The following is a 21,357-nucleotide window of genomic DNA, read 5'->3' on the forward strand; positions in this document are numbered from 1 at the left end:
GGCGGTTGGACAGCTGGTGACCGACGGTGCGGAGACCCCACCTGGAGTATGTCGACGCCGCAGCCGTATTAGATGTGGCAAATCAAAGTGATTTGTGAGGATGCCTCGTTCACTTGCTCCTTGGAGATGTATCGTCAGGCCAGAACTCATTGGATACTAAGCCGTCGCTCTCAATTGTTTTATGTTATTCGACTTCAATTTTGTGAATGCAATTCGCTGATTTTAGGGCAAATACCTTGGCCACATCCAATATGGCTGACGCGCCATAAAAACACATTGACAGTTATTCACGATTTCGAGCCATCCATGAATCTAATGTACATGTAATATGAAGCCGAAGGTATCGTAGAAACTCTCGACAGGAGCCGAGATTCAAACACGAAACCTCAGAATTGTGAAGCAGACCTGCTCCAATTGCTTGCCACCGTACAGTGCATCATACAACGATCCCCCAATTATAAGAAAAAAAAGTAAATACGAATATCTTTATCATGTTGTGCAAGACTTTACCAATGCTGTCTGAGTGAAATGCATTTCAACCAGATGTAATGGTCATGGTTAACTTTTCTTTTCTTTTTTTTTGCAGCGGCACGGTGCCTCGCCCCCGCCTCCTGAGCCTCCCCGCCCGCCGCCCCTGCCCATGAACCGGCCTAAGCCATCCACAGTATGTTCGCAGGCTCGGCTTGTGTGCGAGGAAACATGAGCAGAGTGACATATTCAGAGTCCCGGGCCGAGCGGCGCAGGTCGCCGGATAAAGCTGCAGAGGAGACGGAGCTCCGTGATTTTGGGCGCAACATCTCCGGAGGGGAACATGTGAGTGGGGAATGGGCCGGAGGAGACAGGATTACTGCTCTACACCGCGGACCGACTCCGGAGGAGCCCGGGACAGGTAACGGAAGCGCGCAAGCTTGGCTTACCCGTTTGTTATGCATGAATCGGTTCTTTTATCGCTTCGAATTGGGGATGCGGCGGAGGCGAATTTGCAAGGGGCACTTCAGTGGGGATTCTGAGTTAATTACTGACGTCAATCATACATGCCGTACTTGAGAACGGAACTGTTCCGTATAGGCGTAATTAATACACAGTATCAGTCCACGTGACCGCAGCGCACATTTATTCCTGCATGGGACACGTGCAATAATGATAATTGACAAATGCAAATGCAATAACCGACTCGACAGCCCGCAGTGTTGTTCTGTGATGCATTCAAAGCGTGCATGCCAATGAATCCACGTTGCATGAACGGAAATTAAATCAGAATTTGCCGCGTGCACTTGTTTTGACTTGATGATTTATCAATCGCCTGTACGTTGCTTTTTTAAAAAGATGAACGAAAATCACGTTGGATATTTTTAATGGTTAAAAAAAAAAGTTGTTTCAACGCTGGTTTGCTGCAAAATAACAATTGAAATGATAAAGTCTGATTTCCCGACGTGAACCTGTCAGGGGCGTGCAATTCAGTCTTAACTTTGCAGTTTTATTTAAAAAAAAAAAAGGAATGTTTACACGAGAAACAAACTTTAAATTGTACGGAAACACAACCAAGCAAATGAAGTGCGAAGGCATACGGAGCATTTTATATTTCTACGAAGTACGACTTGAAGTGCACCATTGCTAAACGCGCGCATGTCCTTCACAGGGGAGACACTTGCGCCCTGTGACGCACCCGCGGGGATCTTTTCCTTTTTGCGCAACTCGGGGACGATCTGGCCAAAGATGAACGCCATCGTGTTTAACAAGCTGAGCGGTCAGGTTCTGTTTGAGGACAAGGCCAACGAGGTGGAGAGGAGCAGCAGAAATTACTTGGAAGTCATGGATGGACAACACCCGGACCTTCTCTCCAGCAACCAGGCCATCATGGACAACCAGGCCATCCGACACAGACGGAACGGGTAAGTCAAGCTCCAAGGTCGATCGGGAACGGATGGAAACCACTTGCACCCTTAGTTCACTTCGACCACATTTCGAGCACAGAGCGATTGCAGACTAATTAGGCGTTTGACTTGTGCGCCCCCCCCCCCAAAAAAAACCTAACAAAAAAAAAAAAAGAAAACGTGACATTCCATGGCCTGAACCCTGAAAATATATTTGCTTTACTTTTGGAATCAAGTCGTGGTCTCGTGCTTCTGCGTGCGTCTGTGCGCAATTTAGGCGTGAAGCCAGCGCATCCACATGGTCGAGTTGTAAAGCAGGCTTGATTCAAATCGGACGACCGTCATATTTCCACAATCTAGTATAATTTATGAAGGAGTAGCTGTATGTTTTTTGCCGGTGTTGTTCATCTCGTTAATGCCGGGGTAATAACTAGGTCAGCCTTATTCGGTAGCCGTCTTCCTACATTTCTCCATCTGCTTCCAATAAATACATTTGCCCTTCAACTTTCTGTGTGGTCTAGTCCATCACACAACGACCATGTGTTGGTTTTCCATGTATTTTATTTATTTTCTTGTGACAGGGAACAGGTGTAAGAAAAGATGGTTTATTGAATTTTGGGGGTTGTTGTTTTTCTTAATTGAGCACATAAGAGTGAGGGGTGGGGCGGGGGGCAGTGACCTTAAATGGAAACCTTCAGTCACAGAATGATATGAGTTTGGGTGCTTGTCAAGTGTCTCTTTAAGTGGAACTTTCAATCAGAGATGTAAAAAAATGTGTGTGTGTGTGTGTGTGTCTGCCAGCGAGCAGGGCCGTTGTTTAAAACCAATGTTGAGAACAGGGAGTGAAATGTACTTTTAAGATGTTCATTCCAATCTAGATTACAAGGAAAATATTTGGAGAACACCAACCTCGGGATGAGGTTAGATTTAAATGTGAGTGGTGTGTGGAAGCTTTTAAGGGAGATAAAAGGAAGGGCTCAGAGTCCTGCCTGCACCATACTGACATCTGCAGGTTTCTGAAATCCAAAGGTTCTCCTTTGTGCAGGTGAGAGTGAGGCTCTCATAATGCTGCTTGAGCATATCAGAAAAAAAGAGAGCCTCTTTTTGGAATGGAAAATAATGTTAGCGTTTTATGGGCTTTTTGCGGATGCGATGACTACAATATTTGTCTTTACCGTTGATCGTGACAATGTTGCCGTTCTATCGTATGCTTACTTTTTATGTCAGGGTTGACAATACCTGCACCACCTGGAAGCTGAGAAACATAACCTGCCTCATAAACGAACATCTAATTCCACTCTGTGATCTCTGGTCCACTTTTTACATCCAGCCAAAGTGTTCACCTCGCATGTGTCATTCAGGCTGAGATTGAAATTCCACAACATGCAAAACGAATATGTCTTCAATAGTTATCTGATGCCCCGTGCACCCTCCAGATGATCGGTTTCATGACTAAAATGACAGAGAATCTCGCTTTCACATACTCTCACCAAACACCGCGTGTTGGTGACACAATATAATGAGATACTACGTCACAATTCTAATCTGTTCTACATTCATTTCACAATACGTTTATTATTCTGGTTGTAGTCTGCTGCGGCGTGCGCCACTTGACACCGAGAACATTCAGTTTTTGCCTCAAAGCTCCAATGAAACAAAAATAAACACTTTTCCGTGTGATGGAGTGCGGTTCGACGCTACTGTAAACTACAACCACAAACATAAATGTGTTGTTTAAATGAATACCTTTCTGACAAACAGCGTCACTCAAAACGGAGCGTTCTTTTTGATGTTTGATGGTTGATGTGGCTCGTGATAAGATGGCATTTGTGCACAACCTATTGGACTATCACTGGCTGACCTTTTTGCTTCGCCTGCCCCCATTTCAGGGGTCGTCCCGGTGGCAGCAAAGTGCGACACAAGCGTCAGGCCCTGCAAGATATGGCGCGGCCGCTCAAGCAATGGCTGTACAAGCACCGAGACAACCCTTACCCCACTAAGACGGAGAAGATTCTGCTGGCTCTGGGTTCACAGATGACCCTGGTGCAGGTGGGTCTGTGACTTTGTCACTGGGGACCGTGTCGGAGTCATAAGCCACTTGAAGTCAATTGAGCATGAACGGTGTGACATCTAACGGTCCTTCTTCCTCAAGGGGCTCAAGTGTCTTTTTTTTTTGCTGCTTGAGGTCCGCGTTGGAACTATGTGTTGTTGAAACGATGCCAAGCGAATCCAGAATAAAGATAGAGGACATCCATCTCCGTCAAGATTTATCAATATTAGATGATTTTTGTTGGCTGTCCGGCATGTGGAGGGTGTTAGGTGCAGAAAATATGAGATGAAACTGTCTGGAATTCCTTTTAGTGACTGGACCGTTTTGGTCTGTCGAGTCTGAGCAGACGTTTTGATCAAGTCTTTGTCCCACCGTGGATGGGGATATGTTGAAGAGTCAAAACAGTAATGTTGTTTTTCCGGACTCTCCTTTTCATTTCTTTGTCAGGTTTCCAATTGGTTCGCCAATGCCAGGAGGCGGCTGAAGAACACGGTGAGGCAGCCCGACCTGAGCTGGGCCCTTCGGATCAAGCTTTATAACAAGTATGTTCAAGGCAATGCTGAGAGACTGAGCGTCAGCAGCGATGACAGCTGCTCGGATGGTACGTTTCAAATACGATATACTGTATCATCCTGCACACTAGACCTTTTGATGGTCTTTTGACATCTTTTTTGTCTGTATTCAAATTAGATGAGTTTTTTTTAGTAAGGTCTTGGAAGTTAAACAAGCAGTTGCGGGAGACTGTTCAACAGTTAGTTTAGTTTGGATCTTGAATTGAATTTTATCAGCACAGTGGTAGGCCTACATTTGCTGAGCTTTGAGCATGTCCACCTTTTCATCAAAGGTTCTTTCTGGGGTTTTAATCTCAATTTGGACTTTTTTTTTTCTGTCACTTTATTTTCCTCATTCCGCATTCCAAAAGTAAAAAAAAAAGACTCAAAATGTTACATAGGTGTGAAAGTGAGTGTGGATGTTACGTGTTATCTATTGACTGATGAGCAGTGCAGGGTGAAAAGTACGGTAGTTGAAAAAGGCCGGACGGATTGCTGAGTTACATTAGTCCTTTGCATTAGCGCTCACGCAGACTTCATTCTCGTTCTCGATTCTGATTCAAGTTTTGCATCACACTCTATTTCCCTGAAAATACAGGCCTACAAATGACTGCTGATTGATAACCAACGTATTTCATTCCAGAGCTAAGCAGAGTTCAATTCTCCCAAGTCTACACCCCCTACATGGCTTGGGTTTCCAGTCCCAAATTGATCTAGTCTGTTCATATAAAGCCAGTGTGAACCCCGCGTGAACCGGCCGCTCTTCTTATATCATAACATTTCTTAGCCCTCGTCGTAAGCCTTTCAGGACACGGGAGAGGCAAGTACAAGGCCGAACGTTGTTCTGAGTACAGTATACGCCATATAATGTATTCTACGGCAAGTGTGTGACCTAGCCGAGGGTCGCGGAGGCTGGCCGGCTGCAACGTTGTTATTAAGACACCCCGCTGAGCCAACGTCTGTCGCCCAGTCTGCAATTGGGAATGACTGACTTTCTTTCAGCTATGTACTTAACTGCAAACACTTGCTGATTCTCGAGGCAAGAATTGCTTCTTGCAAGCCACCGACAGGACAGAAAACATTGCGCGGGGAATAAATACATAAACAGAAACCATACAGCATATACTCGCACGGTGAGGGATTGAAACAGAGAGGAAGAGCGCTGCGGTGGGAGTAATCTTTAATTAGGTCCTTTGAGAGGCAGAGGCCGAGCGTGCGGCTGCCAAGGAATGCGCGCATGTTGTTTGCATTGTGTCCGCCACATGCCATTGTACCACCAGTGGCTCGCTATATCTCCCGGACTCTTCCCCCTGTCACATTATGGTTATGAAGTTTTCCGCAGCCTTATCCCACATTTGACCCATACACCGAAAGGCCCACCATTATTTTTAAAGTCTATGCTTTTGCTCCAGGGGATATTTATGTGGAGATGCGACCCCGCTGACCCGTTGACCGCTCTTATTTGTCAACTCCTCCGGCTTGTTTCGTAGCCACTCTTGCGCACCCAAAGAACATTTTTGAGATGTTTGAAGGTTTATTTAGAGAGGTGCCAGACTTGGATGCTGGCCATGTGATCACAATGGCAGATCAACATTGTTTGGATGGCCTTTAGAATAGAAGTGGACTTTGAGAATCTCTGCTCAGGCTGCGCAGTGAGCGGACAGCGAGTCCCTTCATGAGCTGTAATCATAACTTGGCCTAGACGCCATCTAACCTGCTCAATCAACAAAAGGATCCAGAGTGGAGCTCTTGATTTCCCTCCTGATATCTGATTTTCCAGAACTTTTTTTCTTTTTTTTTTATCTACTTCCCCTGCTTCTTTCATCAGGGTTCTCATTTAATTTGATTACCTTAGCAGTGCGCAGTGCCATGGATCGTACTGTAAGCTTTCTGCAGACGGAAATAGAGGGGCAATGTGTTTTAAATGGAGAGGAAACAATCTCCAGTCCATTATGGATTGCTCTCACATTTCTCCGCTGCTTTATTCTCTTGAGTGGAATGCCAATGGAAATGAAACATAAGTTCATTTTTATTGAGCTTTTCAGCGCTGCACAAGTGTGCGTGCACAGACCGCCCTTCACCAAAAAATGACGCGCAATTACATTTTAAAATAAAATACAGTATTAGTCACCCTCGTGGCATCGAAAAGTGTCATTAAAAATCATAAAGAACAACATATACAGTATTATGGTAATAATTACTAGTGACTTCATCTCGCTAAGACCAACATATTGCACTCTTGACTGACATCACAGTGGTATCCATCCAACTACGTGTCTGCAATTGTGACTCAAATTCTACATTTGACTTGTTTGAGTTTGCCACTTAAGTTTCTACATTTGTGTTTGTTCGCATAGCTTCCTTATTGTGATGATGAGCCATCACAAATGGATCTACCTATTGTTTGTGTGCCTTATATAGCCAGAATACATTAATAAATAGTGGACGTACCGTATAAAGCACGAGTATATGACTTCACCGCGTTTGGAAGATTCCTAATGTCCTTGCATGATTTTTCCATCTATCAGATGGCGACAACCCTCAGAGGACCCAGAACACTGCCGTGGAGTTCACCAAGCCCATGTACCAGAGTGTCATTAAGAAGGAAGGCTCGACCATGATGGGCATGGCCATGGGGATGGGAGCGGGGCTCCCCTCGGCCACTGAAGCCGCCTCGCTGGCCGATGACTACGTGTCGCCGCCCAAATACAAGAGCAGCCTGTTGCACCGCTATCTCAACGACTCACTGCGTCATGTCATGGTGGCCAACGCCGTCATGGATGCTCGCAAGAGGAACCACTCCGGCTCCTTCAGCTCCAACGAGTACGACGACGAGTTGCTCTCGCCGACCTCCTCGGAGGCAGAGGCGAACTTTGTTTATCGCGCTGGTAAGGAGCCACGTTTCTTGCATTCCTTCTCCGTCTTTCATTCCGTGTCTCCTCCATCTGCACACTTTTGTTTTACTTTTTGCAGCTGCAGTGTTATTCATAAGCCTGTTGATCACACTCACTTCCCATCCCCGTTGTTGTATTTGACGCGGCGCTTGTGTTGAGGAATGTGATTTTCTTAATGCAGTTATGAGTCCCAGTTGCACACATGTTCGCACATCGAAGCACACACTCTCAGCAGACAAGGAATTCCCTCCAGCCAGCTCCTCTGAGCAGGCTCTTAGCAAGCCAGACACAACAAGGCTATATGGAACATGCTCTCCCCTAAGACTACCGTTTGGCCTGCTTTTCATCCTTTCCACAAGGTCCTGTGGAGAGAGTAGACGAACGCATTTCTCCTTTAAAGCTCGCACGCGGCATTATTTTTAAAAACGATGTCATCAACTATCCGGTGATCCTCTTCGAAATCTCTCTTCAATAAAGCCACGCTAGACTGAACTGCCACAAAAAATATTTAAAAAAAAAAAGAAATTGGCCCTGCCATTCTGGCTTTTGGACACGTATAATTGACACTAACTGTAAAAATCAACATACTATTCTTTAGACAGATTCTGATGAAATTTATATTCAGACATGACTCCTGACCACCCATGGCTACCACATAGCTGTAGCTCACCGACTGCTCCCTTTAAATTATGGACCGGTCTTGTAGGGGCAAAATGGAGGAAAATAATAATTAAATAGCACTGCATTGGCCCCAAGAGAGGCCAGCCCACCAGTCATCTGACCTGTACGCCAGATGGCCAGTTCAGCCCTGGACATGATTTCCGCCAACCGAACTAAATATAAAAACGTATCGTATCCAAACAGACTTCTAATAATTCTTGATAATTACAATCCTCCCCTGTGATTGACTGGCAATAAATCCAGTGTGTCGTCTGCTTTTCCTCCAAAGTCAGCTGGCGTAAGTTGAGCACACAGTTGCCCTGGACAGCGGTATAGAAAGTTATTAAATGGATGTAATCGAGCTTGCTTGCACAAAAAGTCACAAATGATCAAGGAAAGGTCATTATATGTCAGGAATCCAAATCTGTAATCGTCCAGTAGTATTATGAGGGTCCTATAAAATGTTGTTCAATGTTGTTCTACAGATTGGAAAACAATCTACCGGCCAAGACAAAGTTTCATATTGCCCGGTTTGTTATTTTATTGGAGAGAAGAATGGAGTGAACAGTAATCCTCCCTATTCATAAGCCATCCACGTACTTCATTTTGAAAACGTATGAAAAAATAAATGTGAGAAGATAATGTTTAACAGTGAAACCGTAGATCACAAACACAGCTCAGCGAACATTGCAAATGAACTATTCCGGCCTTTAAGACTTCCTCCCACATCCCAAAAACATGAATTGTTTTTGTAATTTGGGACTCCACCGGTGTGAATATGCATGGTTGTATATATCAGTACAGTATATCAGCTGAGATGTGCGATATGAAGCAGGATAGAGAATGGATGCATGGATCATGGAGGTTGAAGTAAGACATGATTTGAATGCAACACTTTGCATTTGTTAGCGATGCCAACTAGATACAGTCTGCAAAAGTATTTTCAATTCAACAATGTCATTTTCACAGACGTTTCACACTGTGGCTCATCCAAACTGTAAAGGCCACATCTGTGCTGGTTCTTCTTCAAACATCGAGCCCTTTTTTTAATTCAGTCTTTGTAACCAATAGTCTTTTTTTTTTTTACATTGTGGTTAACATGGACACGTTCTGCAGCAGTGAATGGATCTTAGAAGCTTGTTTTGTTCAAAATTCCTCACATGGACAAATGTGTTTTTTATTATCGGAGCAAGGGGCTGTGTGTGTGTGTGTGTGTGTGAAAGATAGGGAGAAAAATAGGAATGAAGACAAAGTGTGGCTTGAATTTAAATGGTGGAATCCAATTCAAGGCCAACTGTATTGAACTGTGTGGATGTTTTTAATAGTGAGTAGCTTCTTCATATTAATGTGATATGTTGGCCTTGGTAAAAATAATCCAAAAAGCTTTTACTTTACACATGGAAAGTTGTCTGAGGACAAGTGACTCCTCTGATCCGAGCATGCGCTTCAGAAAATCTGATTTGGCTTATTTCCAAATATTAGAGTCTCTCGCATGCCTGCCCTCATATCAAGTGTGACATGTCAATTTGTGAACGGAGCTCTGAGAATGTGTGTGTTCAAATTTTCATCAGACTTCAAATTTGAAGTTACCACCAGTCTATGGGAAACCTCTATCACTTATAAAAGGTAAGCAGAGCTGCACACCAGGGTGAGCAGTGGCTCATACGTACTGCAGAATAGGCTGATGACTGTTAAAACAAGGTTTTTAAAAAAGTGCAGTTCATCTTGATCCTTGGAAGATTTTGACCAAAGCTTGTCAAACACGCGAGCATTTTTTGACATATGAAAGCAGATTTTTTTTGGGGGGGGGGGGGGGGTTCTAATATGTCTCCTTTGAATGAGTGTGTTGGCAGTAAATCTGAATGAAACAGGAAGTTTAGGTTTTCATAATTGTAACTTGAATTTCATTTTCCCAACTTAAATAAACACACGACATTTTGCATGGCAATGCGTTGTCCATTTTCAGTCGGGCGGGACACAAAAGGAGAGGACAAAAACACATTGCGTTTCTTTTGGCACATTCTTTTGAGGAATTCCTGCTGACATATCAGTTGTGATTGGTTGAGGCAGAAGTGGAACCCCTGGCAACCATCACGCCATTGGCGAAAAAAAAAAAATCATACATTAATGATGTCGTGAACCCGCAGTGTTATCTCTGACTACAGAGGGCAGTCAGACGTGGCAGGAGATGGAGGGTTTAGATTTACTTCGATGGAAAACTAAACTTCTGCCAGCTTAAAATGACTTGTGCGTGCGCGCACACACACAACACACACACACACCTACCATTCACAAGCTTGACACACAATGTCCAGTACAAACACACACACTTAGAGTCCAAAGCCTTTGGGGAATTTCATTGAAGGCAAGGAACAGTAGAATTCCATCGCACATGCCAGGCGTTGATGCCAAATGACCCTTTAATGGGATATTAAATGGCAGGAATCTGGCTGAATGTTTTTCTTCTTGCTCGGTACTAGATTTCGCCCCGTCCGGTGTCGTATAGATCATTATTCGCCAAATAAGTCCGAACGTTCTTGCCAGAAGCGACTGAGTGATCTCGGTCAGACACATTACACAATGTTGACAGAGGCATATTTGGCTAGAATTTCGACTTGATGGACTCAGGTTGATGAATACAGTAGCCAGATGGTGAATGTGGTGCAAGTGATTCCATTGATGTGGAAAAGACGTGAATTCCTGAGGCAAGTGGCTAGCCGACAGGTTTCTCGTATTATTATCAGGGGCCATGCTGGTTTCAACTTGGACTTCTGGTTTAAGATGTCAATGGCTGGGATGGATGATTAATAGAATCGGTTGTCTGTCAACATTTTATCCGTAAAAATGTGCGTGTGTGTGTGTTTATATGTAAATGTGTACTGTATATACTGTATGTTTTTCCCATGCCATGAACACACTCTTGCGTGCCCTCTTGTCAGACCACATTGTATTCTGCAGTGACGTAAAAAAACAAAACAAAACGCACAACAAAACCAACAACCGAGTGTGTTCTTCAGGGAGTGGCGGATCCAACAGTGGGAAACGACTGAAAATTGGCAGAATTGCGGTCTGACCCTCTTTCTAACCGTCACTCCTGCGGCGATGTGGACGGGCCAATGCAGACATTGTTTAAACGAATCTCATCCTGAGGCCTCTCAACCTGATCATTTTTAAATCGTCAACTTGGCACGCCCAAAATCAGATCATCGCATTCAGAGAACACAGTTGCCCGCTGCCCTCGTCTGTGAAGGAAACGGTTTCCATTCCGTCGTGAGCGGTGTCTACAACAATACGCTGAGATTAAGGAGAGAAGAAGCTTTTATGAGGACGTAGTATTGCTTGTCAAACGAGACTATTGTCGTGTAACAAATTCAAATTCAATGGATGCCATACACAGCGTACAACAAGTTGAATGGACCAATTGTCACAAGAGGCATCACGCGCTTTCATGCAGATTCTCTCCCATTCAGGAAGCTCCCACCGTTTTACCATTTCGAAGAGGGATGAGGAACGTCAAATATAGTCAAAATTGATCCAGCTCAATAGAGACTCCGATATTAATTCAGCATAACATTCAAACATCATTAAGAGTTATATTTTTTGATTGAAGAGCTTTGCCATCCTGGCTTATTGTATATACCATGACAGAAATATATCCTTCATTTTGTTAGTTTAGGACAGCTGTGTCTTACAGTACTCTCATAAAATTGTTTCGCACTGTACCGTGAATTTCTTAACTTTTGGCATGACCATTATTGTGTGACATCATATTGAGGTCAGAATCAACTAATTTTCTCAGATTCTGTTGCCCTTCTCCAAGTTTGAGGATGGAAATTTCAGACTTTCCAATTTTGTGGGAGACAATTTAGTTTGAAATAAGTGTCTTTGGACAAAGCATGAGTTCACATGACAGGAATGACCTATTCCCTTAAATAATAGCATCAGCTCAAACAGTTCTGGCAGTTCTACGTTCCATTCCGATTGTCTCATAAACGTAACGTTTGTATGTCGACCCGTCTACGAACAGCAGGCTGTGTGTAGCCCTATAAACAACCATTCGTGCAAATCAAGGTCTCCACTCGAACAGGCACCTCCTTCAAATAAACACTAAGTGCTCCCTGCGGTGCGGCACATAAACACTCCTGGCCGCTATTTGAGCAAAGACAGTCCTGCTCAAAGCGACTCATTTGTACCTGCTTTGGTGTCAAGCCCGCGGTAAGAGTTTCATCGTTTCATCACCAGTGGACCTGTGGTGAAGGTCGTTGCGGTGTGACTCCCGCTGTTGACGTTTGAATCTTCCGTCGAGATCATTTTTGTCTGACTCGTGTTGTCAGGCGACATGACATAAAGCCCCGATCTTCCTCATCATGGAAATGACGGTCTGTTGTTTGTCCGCGGGGTCCCTGCAGCAGTTTGCCTCGCCACACACACAAAAAGAGGAGACACTGGCTTTGACAATATATTTACTTCTCTTGTCTTCTCCTTCTGGCTGATTTACTGGAGCCCTGATTACGCTCTGTTTACCGGTACACGTAAACACAGCGACAACTTGGCAGCCTTTAGACAGCGGAAACAAGCTTGTTTCTTCATCTTGCTCAGGCGAGTTCCTCACTTCTGTTGACGGCCGGCAGTGTGACATCTGCCAGACGCTCACGGCAACAAAGCCGTGAAGTGCGTGACAGAGTCATTTCCGAGCACTGTCTCAGTACCGGTCAGACGGCGTGGGCCTGCCGAGTTGTCACTTGATTTGCACCTTGTTTCAAGTCTTTGGCTCGATGAGCGCAAGTGACTGATTCACATGGGCAGCATAAGTGCGCGTTGGACAGAAATGGCCGCAAGGACAAATAATAAAGCGGAGTTGGCGGAGTGCAGGCGACAGACCGCTCTTGACATTGTTAAACATACAGATCATTAAGGAAAACGTGAAACCGAACAAGCCCAAAGGCATCAGCGGGTCCCTCGGTGTCGCGCCTCCTAATCAAGGCCGTGGCTTGGTTTCAAATCAGAAACCACATCGGGAGATGTCGTTAGATCTCGCGCGGCGGCCCGTCCCCTTCCTCTTTGATTTGAAGTTCAAACCTGCGTCCAGGCATTTCACATCTGCCCATCCAGCAATTTGAACGGGACGTCGGTAAAAGTTGCGTCATGGCAAAGGCGGTAAAAGTGGTTAATATGTTTTCCATCCAACGGCCTATGATGACAGTAACCCCTGACTCATATTTCGGCTGAACTGAGACATCCGAGGGACTTTATAATTACACAGTGATCTGTTCGAGTCTTGACCTACAGTTGCAGGTTAGCGTCGAGCAGAATGCCGATGAGCTGTTTCAGTGGAAATCTGTTCACCTCATTTCCTCCCTTCTCGATGTCCAGCCTGGAATTCGGTGCGTTTTCACGACGAGAAAAATCTTGATTTTTGAAAACTTGTCGGAAAGATTTCATTTTTGCTTTACATCTATCAATACACCATTGCCGAACGCCTTGTCGTAGTTAGCCACTCCTGCAAATGTATTTATGTATATTATAATACATTATATTATTATAATAATAATAATGCATAGCAAATCAAATCAGTACAGGCTTGAAGAAGGCCAACCGTGATTATAACAAAGCTAACAGCAACACGTATTAAGGTGTCTTTGGACACTTACGCTCTACTTTTTAGGCAGAATGTAAAATTTAGAGACTTGCCACTGAGACAGGATGAGCTCCCGACCCTGCCCGAGGCTCGCCACACATCGTCAATATAAAAGTGTGCGTTTATTTGTGGTCGCTATGCGAACCTTCCCACGGTTTGCACGACAGCGCATCGGGCTTGTTTATTGTTGTATGTTGCTAACAACAGCACCACATGGGAATGATGATTTTGGGCCGCACTCACCCGAACAGGTGTAACCTCATCCTCTCTTTAATTTGTCAGCCCCGATTTATTTTCCTCTCATTTTCACGAGGTTTCATGTTTTTTGTTTTTTTGTTTTCTTCCCTCTTTACGCCCTCCCACCATCACCCCGCAGGGATGTTAAGTGAGCTCGTATTTTTGGACTTGCAGCCCCATGCCAGAAACCATCAGACTTCTTAGTTTTCCCCTTCGGTGTTGCGTGAAACCCCACTGACAATGGAGCCCAAAGGCAACAGCGACAACGTCTACTCCAGTCTTCAGCAGCAAAGCAGGGAAGCAAGAAAAAAAAAAACAGGAAAGAGAATGAAAAAGATAATAGTTGTTAGTCATTCAGTGGAGATTTGTATTCTCTTTGGCATAGCTTTTGTTTTAAAAGATGTGACTTTTAGCTGTTTTAGGCACTTAGCTTTGGAAACCGTTTTTTTTTTTTGAGGGGGAGAACAGTGGTATCGGATCCAATGCTTGTGGAATACCAAAAGTGAAGACAGGTGCCCCGCTGTACCACAGGAATAAGCAGGCTTCAGGTCACTTCTTATGACTTCTGCCAAGCACTGTGCAACAAAAATAACTGTGTGGATCACTGTCACTCTTGCATTTGGCTGGTTGATTGTTGAGTGAGCAGCGTTACCCAAAGCAGATTTCCACAAAGCTATAAGAAAGAGCTCTTTACATTGATGTGCATATCCAGGGGAGAATGCAAATATTTTTGATTTTCTCTTTTCAACATCCAATGTTAGATCTTAGGCCTCTTTGGACTTTGGATTTTAGGCTTCTATAGCACCATTCGGCACGCTTAGACAGACCAGGTGAAGCCAGCTAAGACCGTGGAGTCACACATAGGAAAAATAAAGATGTCCTTTAGGTTACGTCATCTCCCCTTGTGGGTGTAACTGCTGTAAGACCCGATGAGAACAGGAATAATTTGGGGCACATGAGTTCTTCTGCATCGGGCTGATAAGGCTCCACGGGCCCGTCTACTCGATCTTGCTGGCCTACATTAAATAGACCGACCAACAAATACTGCTCTGTTTTGCTGACTGCTAATACCGGTAGTTTGGCCGTTGGAGATTGTCCAAGGAATGAGCAAACTTGCCCTAACTGTTCTCTCACTTGGTTTTGTCTGTCCAAAAAAGCGGCTCGACCAAAAGTGGCTATTCCGAATCATAAAACCGTCTGGGTCTGTCATGCTGGATGTTCTTAGTGGATCGCTGCCTCACACATACTTAAAACACTTTCAAAGGTGGATGGAAAGACACACACCCGGGCGGACCGTCTGCCCACACTTTGGCCCCACATGTTGCCCGGCTTTCATGTCCCTGAAGTCGAGCAACTCGCTGCCAACGAGTATCCAAACACTGAGCTAATATATCATGGGGGAATATAAACATCATCTGAACATCGGCCCTATCATTACACCACTGTGATGATGGTGAATGTTGCCAATCCACAGTCAGGCAGAGAGAACAGATGGAAATGGAATGAACAGGATGCATTTGCTCTCTTCAAGTATTGGCCGTGGAGTCACTCGTTTCAACCTATACAACTCCAAAGAATGAGAGAGGGGGGGGAAAAAATACCAGAAGCTGAAGAAGAGCTTGAACGCGTTAAAAGTTTTCATAAAAATATTCTGGAATTGTACAAGAGGTGCTGGTTCTCGACAGAGCATAACGCCAAACATTGACAGGAAGTCTTGCATTTATTTTGGCTGGCAGCTACCGAAATGGTCCTTGTCCAGTATCTGGATTCAGGCTTGTTACAACACTTCCTTGCAGACGTGAAGAAGTAGAGCACAGACAAGTGAACAATGTCAATCAAAGAAAATGCCTCTCTGATCAAGCCAAATCAAGACTGAGCACTGATAGGACATCGGCGGGTAAGCCAGGGGATTTCATTGGAATGCTTTGAGGGACTTTGATTTTGTGGTTTCTGCACTTGTGCCGACGTTCCCCTCGTCTTCTGTCCGCCAGCGATTTGAGAATTGTACTGTGAAGTGGTATTTCTCTCTACGGAATATGCAACGGAAAGGAAATGTTCAAATCAGGCACACGTTCACCCTCCTCCTTGTTAAAGCAACGTCTTCACTGTGTGTCAATGTGCAATAAGCAGAACACAGAGAAGCACTTGGAACACTTAACGCTGCGATGCAAAAACAGAACAAACTTCTTGGGTCCAGCTCATCATGACCCAAATGACAAGCGATACAGAAAACAGGCATATGGACCGTCGCTTATAAGCCTTTTCTCTCGTTTGAAACAACGGCATCCAAAGTAAATGAGACTGGCAATTGCTAATGTATTTCAATGCTCCGAGAAAGAAAAACACAGGTACTGGTATATAAATATATATATATTTTTGGACTAAAAATACAATTGGCTCTCTTTCAAATGTTTTTGTGTCTGTAAATCCTCCGTACCTAGTCAAGACTGAGCTACTTAAAGTCTCCCAGGGCTTTAGCTGTGTGTTTGGGTAGCTTAAAGAAAGCGACTGGCGAAGATATCCAGATGCTCGGCTCTCTCTTCAATGCCTCCGCCAAGCCAAAAGTGTGTCATCGTACTCACTGCAAGCAAAACACAGTTCGAGTCTCGAGCTCGTCACTCAACACGGAACACACACTGACATGCTTTTGCTGTTCCTCTCCTATTCAACAACATCTTGAAGTAAACACGCCGGTTGCCCTGAAGAGAAAGTTGGTTAGATCGTCTAATGACGATGTTATTGCCTGCTAATGATTTACATATGAGATAATGATTGCTTCCATTTTAGGAGGGGGGAAAAAAAAGAGAGAGTGCTCACTGACTCACGTTGCAACGTCTTTCACGCTCAGTCATTTGCTAAACGATTTCCTCACAATTACATTGGCGGGGGCCGAATTGTTTTTGAACTAAATATTACAGAATGGAGTCCATGAGTCACGAGTCTCGATCCTATTAGCCACTTTCGTTCCTGCTGGCTTTTTCGGAAATATTCTTATCCAGAAAGCACAAACTGATACCTAGAAACCCACCACACAATAAATCACTTGAATTTAAGTCATTTTATTTCCTCTTTCAGAAACCGCAGAGCACGGATCGAGTAAATATGACAAGTGAGTTCACCGTCCTTTGTCTTACCTATTCATTTTGCCGGGAGATGGAAGGGGTGTAAAAAGATGCTAAATGCTAATGTTGTCTTTTGGGTACGACACCCGCCCCCGCCCATGAATGATTTCAACTCGTGCCGAGAAGGAAAACGGCATCACGAACACTGACCACATCTTAATCTCTCTCCGCTCACTGTTTTTGTTTCCTTCATGGCCCACGTTGGCGTGTCATCAGCGGTGGCGTCAGAGCTGAACACAAGGAGAAGGTGAAGGGCAAAGATGAGACGTACTGGAAGGAGATCAATGCCGCCATGGCCTTGACCAACTTGGCGCAGGGGAAGGACAGTGCCCCCGGGACCACCAGCTGCATCATCCAAAAGTCTTCCCATATAGCGGAGATCAAGACTGTTAAAGTGCCACTTGTGCGCCGTTATTAGCTCCAAGGCGAGCCTTCTCATTCTATGCAAACATTCCTGTTTTGGCAAAGCATTCATAAGAGGACTATTTGGAAGGACGACGAAATATTTTTGTTGGTTTCAAAGTGTCTTCAGTGGGACTCGTTCCGTGCTGACATGCAAACGTGTCGGCAACTTGTACTGCAGTATTTCCTATAGCCAGACACTTTTGTTTTGTAAAATTAACTTATTTTACGGAATGACTTTTCCCTCCTATTTTTGATGCTCAACGTGCATTTTGCCAAAGTGACTTTTGCTCTTGTAAATGCAAAGCACAGATGCGAGTCGTGCCTCTCTGGAATTTGTGAAGGATTATTTGACCGATGTTTGGTGTCACTGTCGTGATACAGGAAGTGGAAGTGTGTGCCTTGAAAGACCAAATGAGGTCATCAATCATTATTGCACACACACTCGCACACAAACACGCATGCAGACAGACACACATATCGTGCGGTTAACACTTTGTTACAAAATAAGCCCAAGTCATTTCTTGAAGGTGTCCTGTTTATTTTGACTGATGTCCTCCGTTTGACTGTAAACTGAAGCATGTTTTGTCGGTGCCGGCAGCCCAACAATGACACTTAGGTACGCAGATACGCGGCGCTAACGTGAGCAGCGCGTCGATAAGGAACTAAGGGACGTGTCTCATCCTTGGATTGTGTCTTATTAGTGACGACGCTCCCTCTTATCGGAACATAACATGCATAAACTGGACCGAAATCAAGCGAGGCTCACACGTGCGGTGACACAAATATGCACACGGTACAAACGTAACCCCTGATCTGTAAAGGGATTTTTTTTTCCTGGGGTCATTATCAGAATGGCATTGTTTTTTCTCTTTTTCTTTTGTTTTGTGCTCACGAATAAGATATGAGGGGTGAAAAAAAAAAAAAGAAAACACGACAACTCCCACCACCCTGCTTCATCCTCAGCTGTTCAACATTACATTCAAAATTGCTGTTTACAAGAAGCCGGAGGACAAGTTTAAACATTTGACTTTTTACCCCTTCTGTTTCTTTTTTGTTTGTCTTTACGTACGTGCATTGCAGTAGTATCTCATCTTAAATGTTTTTTGTCATTGCTAATCTGTACACGTGTGGTTGTGACAGTATGTTTTTGATCAGGCTTCTGTACGTGGTTTTACGTCAGCCTACCACATTATGAAGGGCTTCTTTGACATTTGACGAAAAGAGGCACTTTCATCGAAAGTACCAACCTGCTTGCCAATCCAAGTTTGACAAAGTGGAGATGATCAATCGGACTTTTTTCTTCTTCTTCAGGGTACTGTGTATGGGTGTCATGATGGAGTATCTGAGCCACAATGAAAACAAAGAGAATATGTGATGAGTCAAGTCGAATCTGAGAGCAACAGCCACCGTTTATCTCTACAGACCTGCCATATGCAAGTATGAATAAGAACCCAAACATTTTGTTCATTTACATTAAACCGCTCAGACTGATGACGGTGTTCATTTTCATCCATTTTTTAAAACCACTTGTCCTTATTAGAGTCTCAGCTGAATTTGGGCAGGAGGGTGGGGTATACTTCTCAAATAGCTGCCAGTCAATCGCGTCTTTTTATGAAACTTCAAAGGATATCCGGTCGCTACGATTGTAACGTTGAGGTCTTTATCCTCCCCCCAAAAATCCGACTTGGGTTATCTTTTCGGCGTGGCCTTAATTCTCCATCGTGTCAAAATGTACATTCCTTTGTAAATTGTGCAGTTTTGTTTTGTTGTGTTTTGACAACCCAGACTGTGATTATGGTCAAGGATTTAGGAGAGGGAGCGATGCTGCACAAAGTAACTTTTTGACCTTTCTACATGAATGTGCAAATAGTTAAAATCATGCACTTATGGACACGTCTTGTCATTTAATCGAAAGCCTTTATTGGGAACGTGCCTTTTTACACAAAGTCCAAAAAAAAAAAAGAGAACCCAATATTTTTCATCTTCACATGCTGATGGATGTTGAAATGAATCACACTAGCTCACCCCAAGGCACTATTTACACAGTGGGGGCCACATGTGTTTTTTATACACCTGACCCAGACAGGGTAGCTGCAGGGTAGCAGTTTGGGGCTGCTCCTTGTGTTTCTAATCGCAACCCTCACACCTCACACGATATCCACTCTCTGGGTGGTGATTGTACAAGGGGGGGGGGGCTATTTTCCAGTGAAGTGTTTGTTTTTGTGTTCAATTCCACCCACAGTCCATCCTCAAAAGTGACACACACAGAAGGGTTTCTACTGCTAAAACGTCGGTGCTGTACATGCCTTTCTCTTGGCTGCGTCCCACGAGAAATGGAAGGCAACAACAGTATATAAAGCCTATAAATTATTATTACTGACTTTGTAAACATGAAGAAATTTGTGACCATTTTTTTTTTTTTACTGTTAAGTTATATGAATTAATTTCTCCTTTTGTCTATTTGATAGAGACTGGATTTTCAATCCAATGACCAAATGTATATCTCATTGTATTGTTTTATTTCCTGTAAAATTTCATTTTTATTTTATTTTTTACTTGGTCAAAACATTGAATAAACCTCAGAATGGAAAAAAAGTTTTTTTTACTGTCATCCATATGTTGCTGATGACTCTAAAGGTGCACATTTTACTGGTATATGGGAAAGCGTTTGAAATGCAGTAAAAGTGTATTATCAAGGTTCAAATTATTGTCTAATTGTATAATTGATGTTTCAGAAATGTTGATATCCAAAATATGTCAGTGCCCCCCCCCCCCCCCCCCCAAGGATGTCATCTTTCAGCGCCAAGTTGCGAACCATTTTTTAGAAAAAGGAACATTTTGCCAGGGTAGAAGATTGCACCGATGTCAAGTGTCGTTTTCCTTTGTTGATGATGACACGAAACTCTTGATTCTAACACTCGGCCACAACTTGAGGCTTATTGGCAAAATAGGGCACGTTTGTTTAGGAGGCAGAAGGCGCAGCGGTTTTCAAGAGCTAAACAAAGTAATCATGACAAGGAGAGCTGAATGTATACAGTGGCGAGCTTGTGCCGCACATTGGTGGTTTGAGCCCGTGCCATTACTATCTCCTGTGTATTTTTGCTACCTTTGGAGCCATGTTTGGCCTAATTCTTTATTTGTATATGCCGGGATCGGATCATCATCAATCTTTTGCGAGTTCAAGAGGGCAGAATCAGCAGCAGCAGCATAAAATAAAGGGTTTGAAAGAAAGATTTCTTAAGGTTTGGGGTTTTACTATATCTGCTGTTGTGATGTGGATACCTAAGGAAGTCTGAACATATCATTTGAAATCCTGTGGTGCCGAGCTTCCTGTGTGATACTGTCAATAGCCTCCAAGGCTTTTGTGCCCCGTCGAGGTGTCCTTCAGTTTCTCCGGGATGCATTCAACCGTGTTCAGACAAACCTGAGCAGAAGCCGTGAACCTTTTTGAACCAGGGAAAACAAGATTGTAAGACCAATTTGACAGACAGATGTTGACAGGATCCCGTCCCGGACTGGTAGCAGAAAAGGCCACAAACTGGACGTCGCTGCATCCTGTGGTTCTTTTGTTAGTCAGCGCCAGTGGAGACTGCCAAAAGTCCAAACATGCAGGCCTGCTTGTTTTCCCGTGCATCGGGACCTCAGCGTGGCCCTGTGGATGTCTCCCTGAAAAACGTTTTGCTTTTTTTTGTTCTCTACCTTTCATCTTTTGCGAATGGAATCCCACCTACATATTGAAGGGTGAGCTTTCAGCAAACGCTTTCCATTGAAAAATGAAAAGTGCCATGTCATGCGACCGAAGCTCACGTTTCATATTTTCAGTCATGCCTCCGCTTTGAAAAATCAGGGACCGGCTGGAGACGGACAAGTGGAGATTTTTCTCGCTTGGCTCCGCCTCCCATTTGACGGACTCCAGGTTTCACCTT

The 21,357-nt window shown here is 44.1% G+C and overlaps 1 protein-coding gene across 1 annotated transcript; it reads left to right on the top strand.

Moving 5' to 3' along the window:
- The first annotated feature begins 666 nt into the window (after positions 1–666).
- mkxa (mohawk homeobox a) lies at positions 667–20,004 on the top strand. Its single transcript, XM_086102625.1, has 7 exons — positions 667–889; positions 1,640–1,892; positions 3,764–3,923; positions 4,372–4,525; positions 7,004–7,363; positions 16,980–17,013; positions 17,243–20,004. Exons 1-7 carry the CDS (start codon positions 667–669, stop codon positions 17,442–17,444), a joined length of 1,386 nt encoding a protein of 461 aa, XP_085958751.1. The 3' UTR covers positions 17,445–20,004.
- Positions 20,005–21,357: the final 1,353 nt, after the last annotated feature.

The sequence above is a fragment of the Hippocampus guttulatus genome, chromosome 21 (genome assembly GCF_054856545.1).
Source record: "Hippocampus guttulatus isolate MCC_2025c chromosome 21, RoL_Hgut_1.0, whole genome shotgun sequence".
NCBI classification, from domain to species: domain Eukaryota; kingdom Metazoa; phylum Chordata; class Actinopteri; order Syngnathiformes; family Syngnathidae; genus Hippocampus; species Hippocampus guttulatus.

Excerpts from the sequence above, each read along its gene's own strand:
- mkxa (XM_086102625.1), top strand. The coding sequence starts at position 667 with ATGTTCGCAGGCTCGGCTTGTGTGCGAGGAAACATGAGCAGAGTGACA. Across the intron at positions 3,924-4,371 it reads CACAGATGACCCTGGTGCAG|GTTTCCAATTGGTTCGCCAA; the intron begins GTGGGTCTGTGA and ends TTTCTTTGTCAG. Across the intron at positions 7,364-16,979 it reads GAACTTTGTTTATCGCGCTG|AAACCGCAGAGCACGGATCG; the intron begins GTAAGGAGCCAC and ends TTCCTCTTTCAG.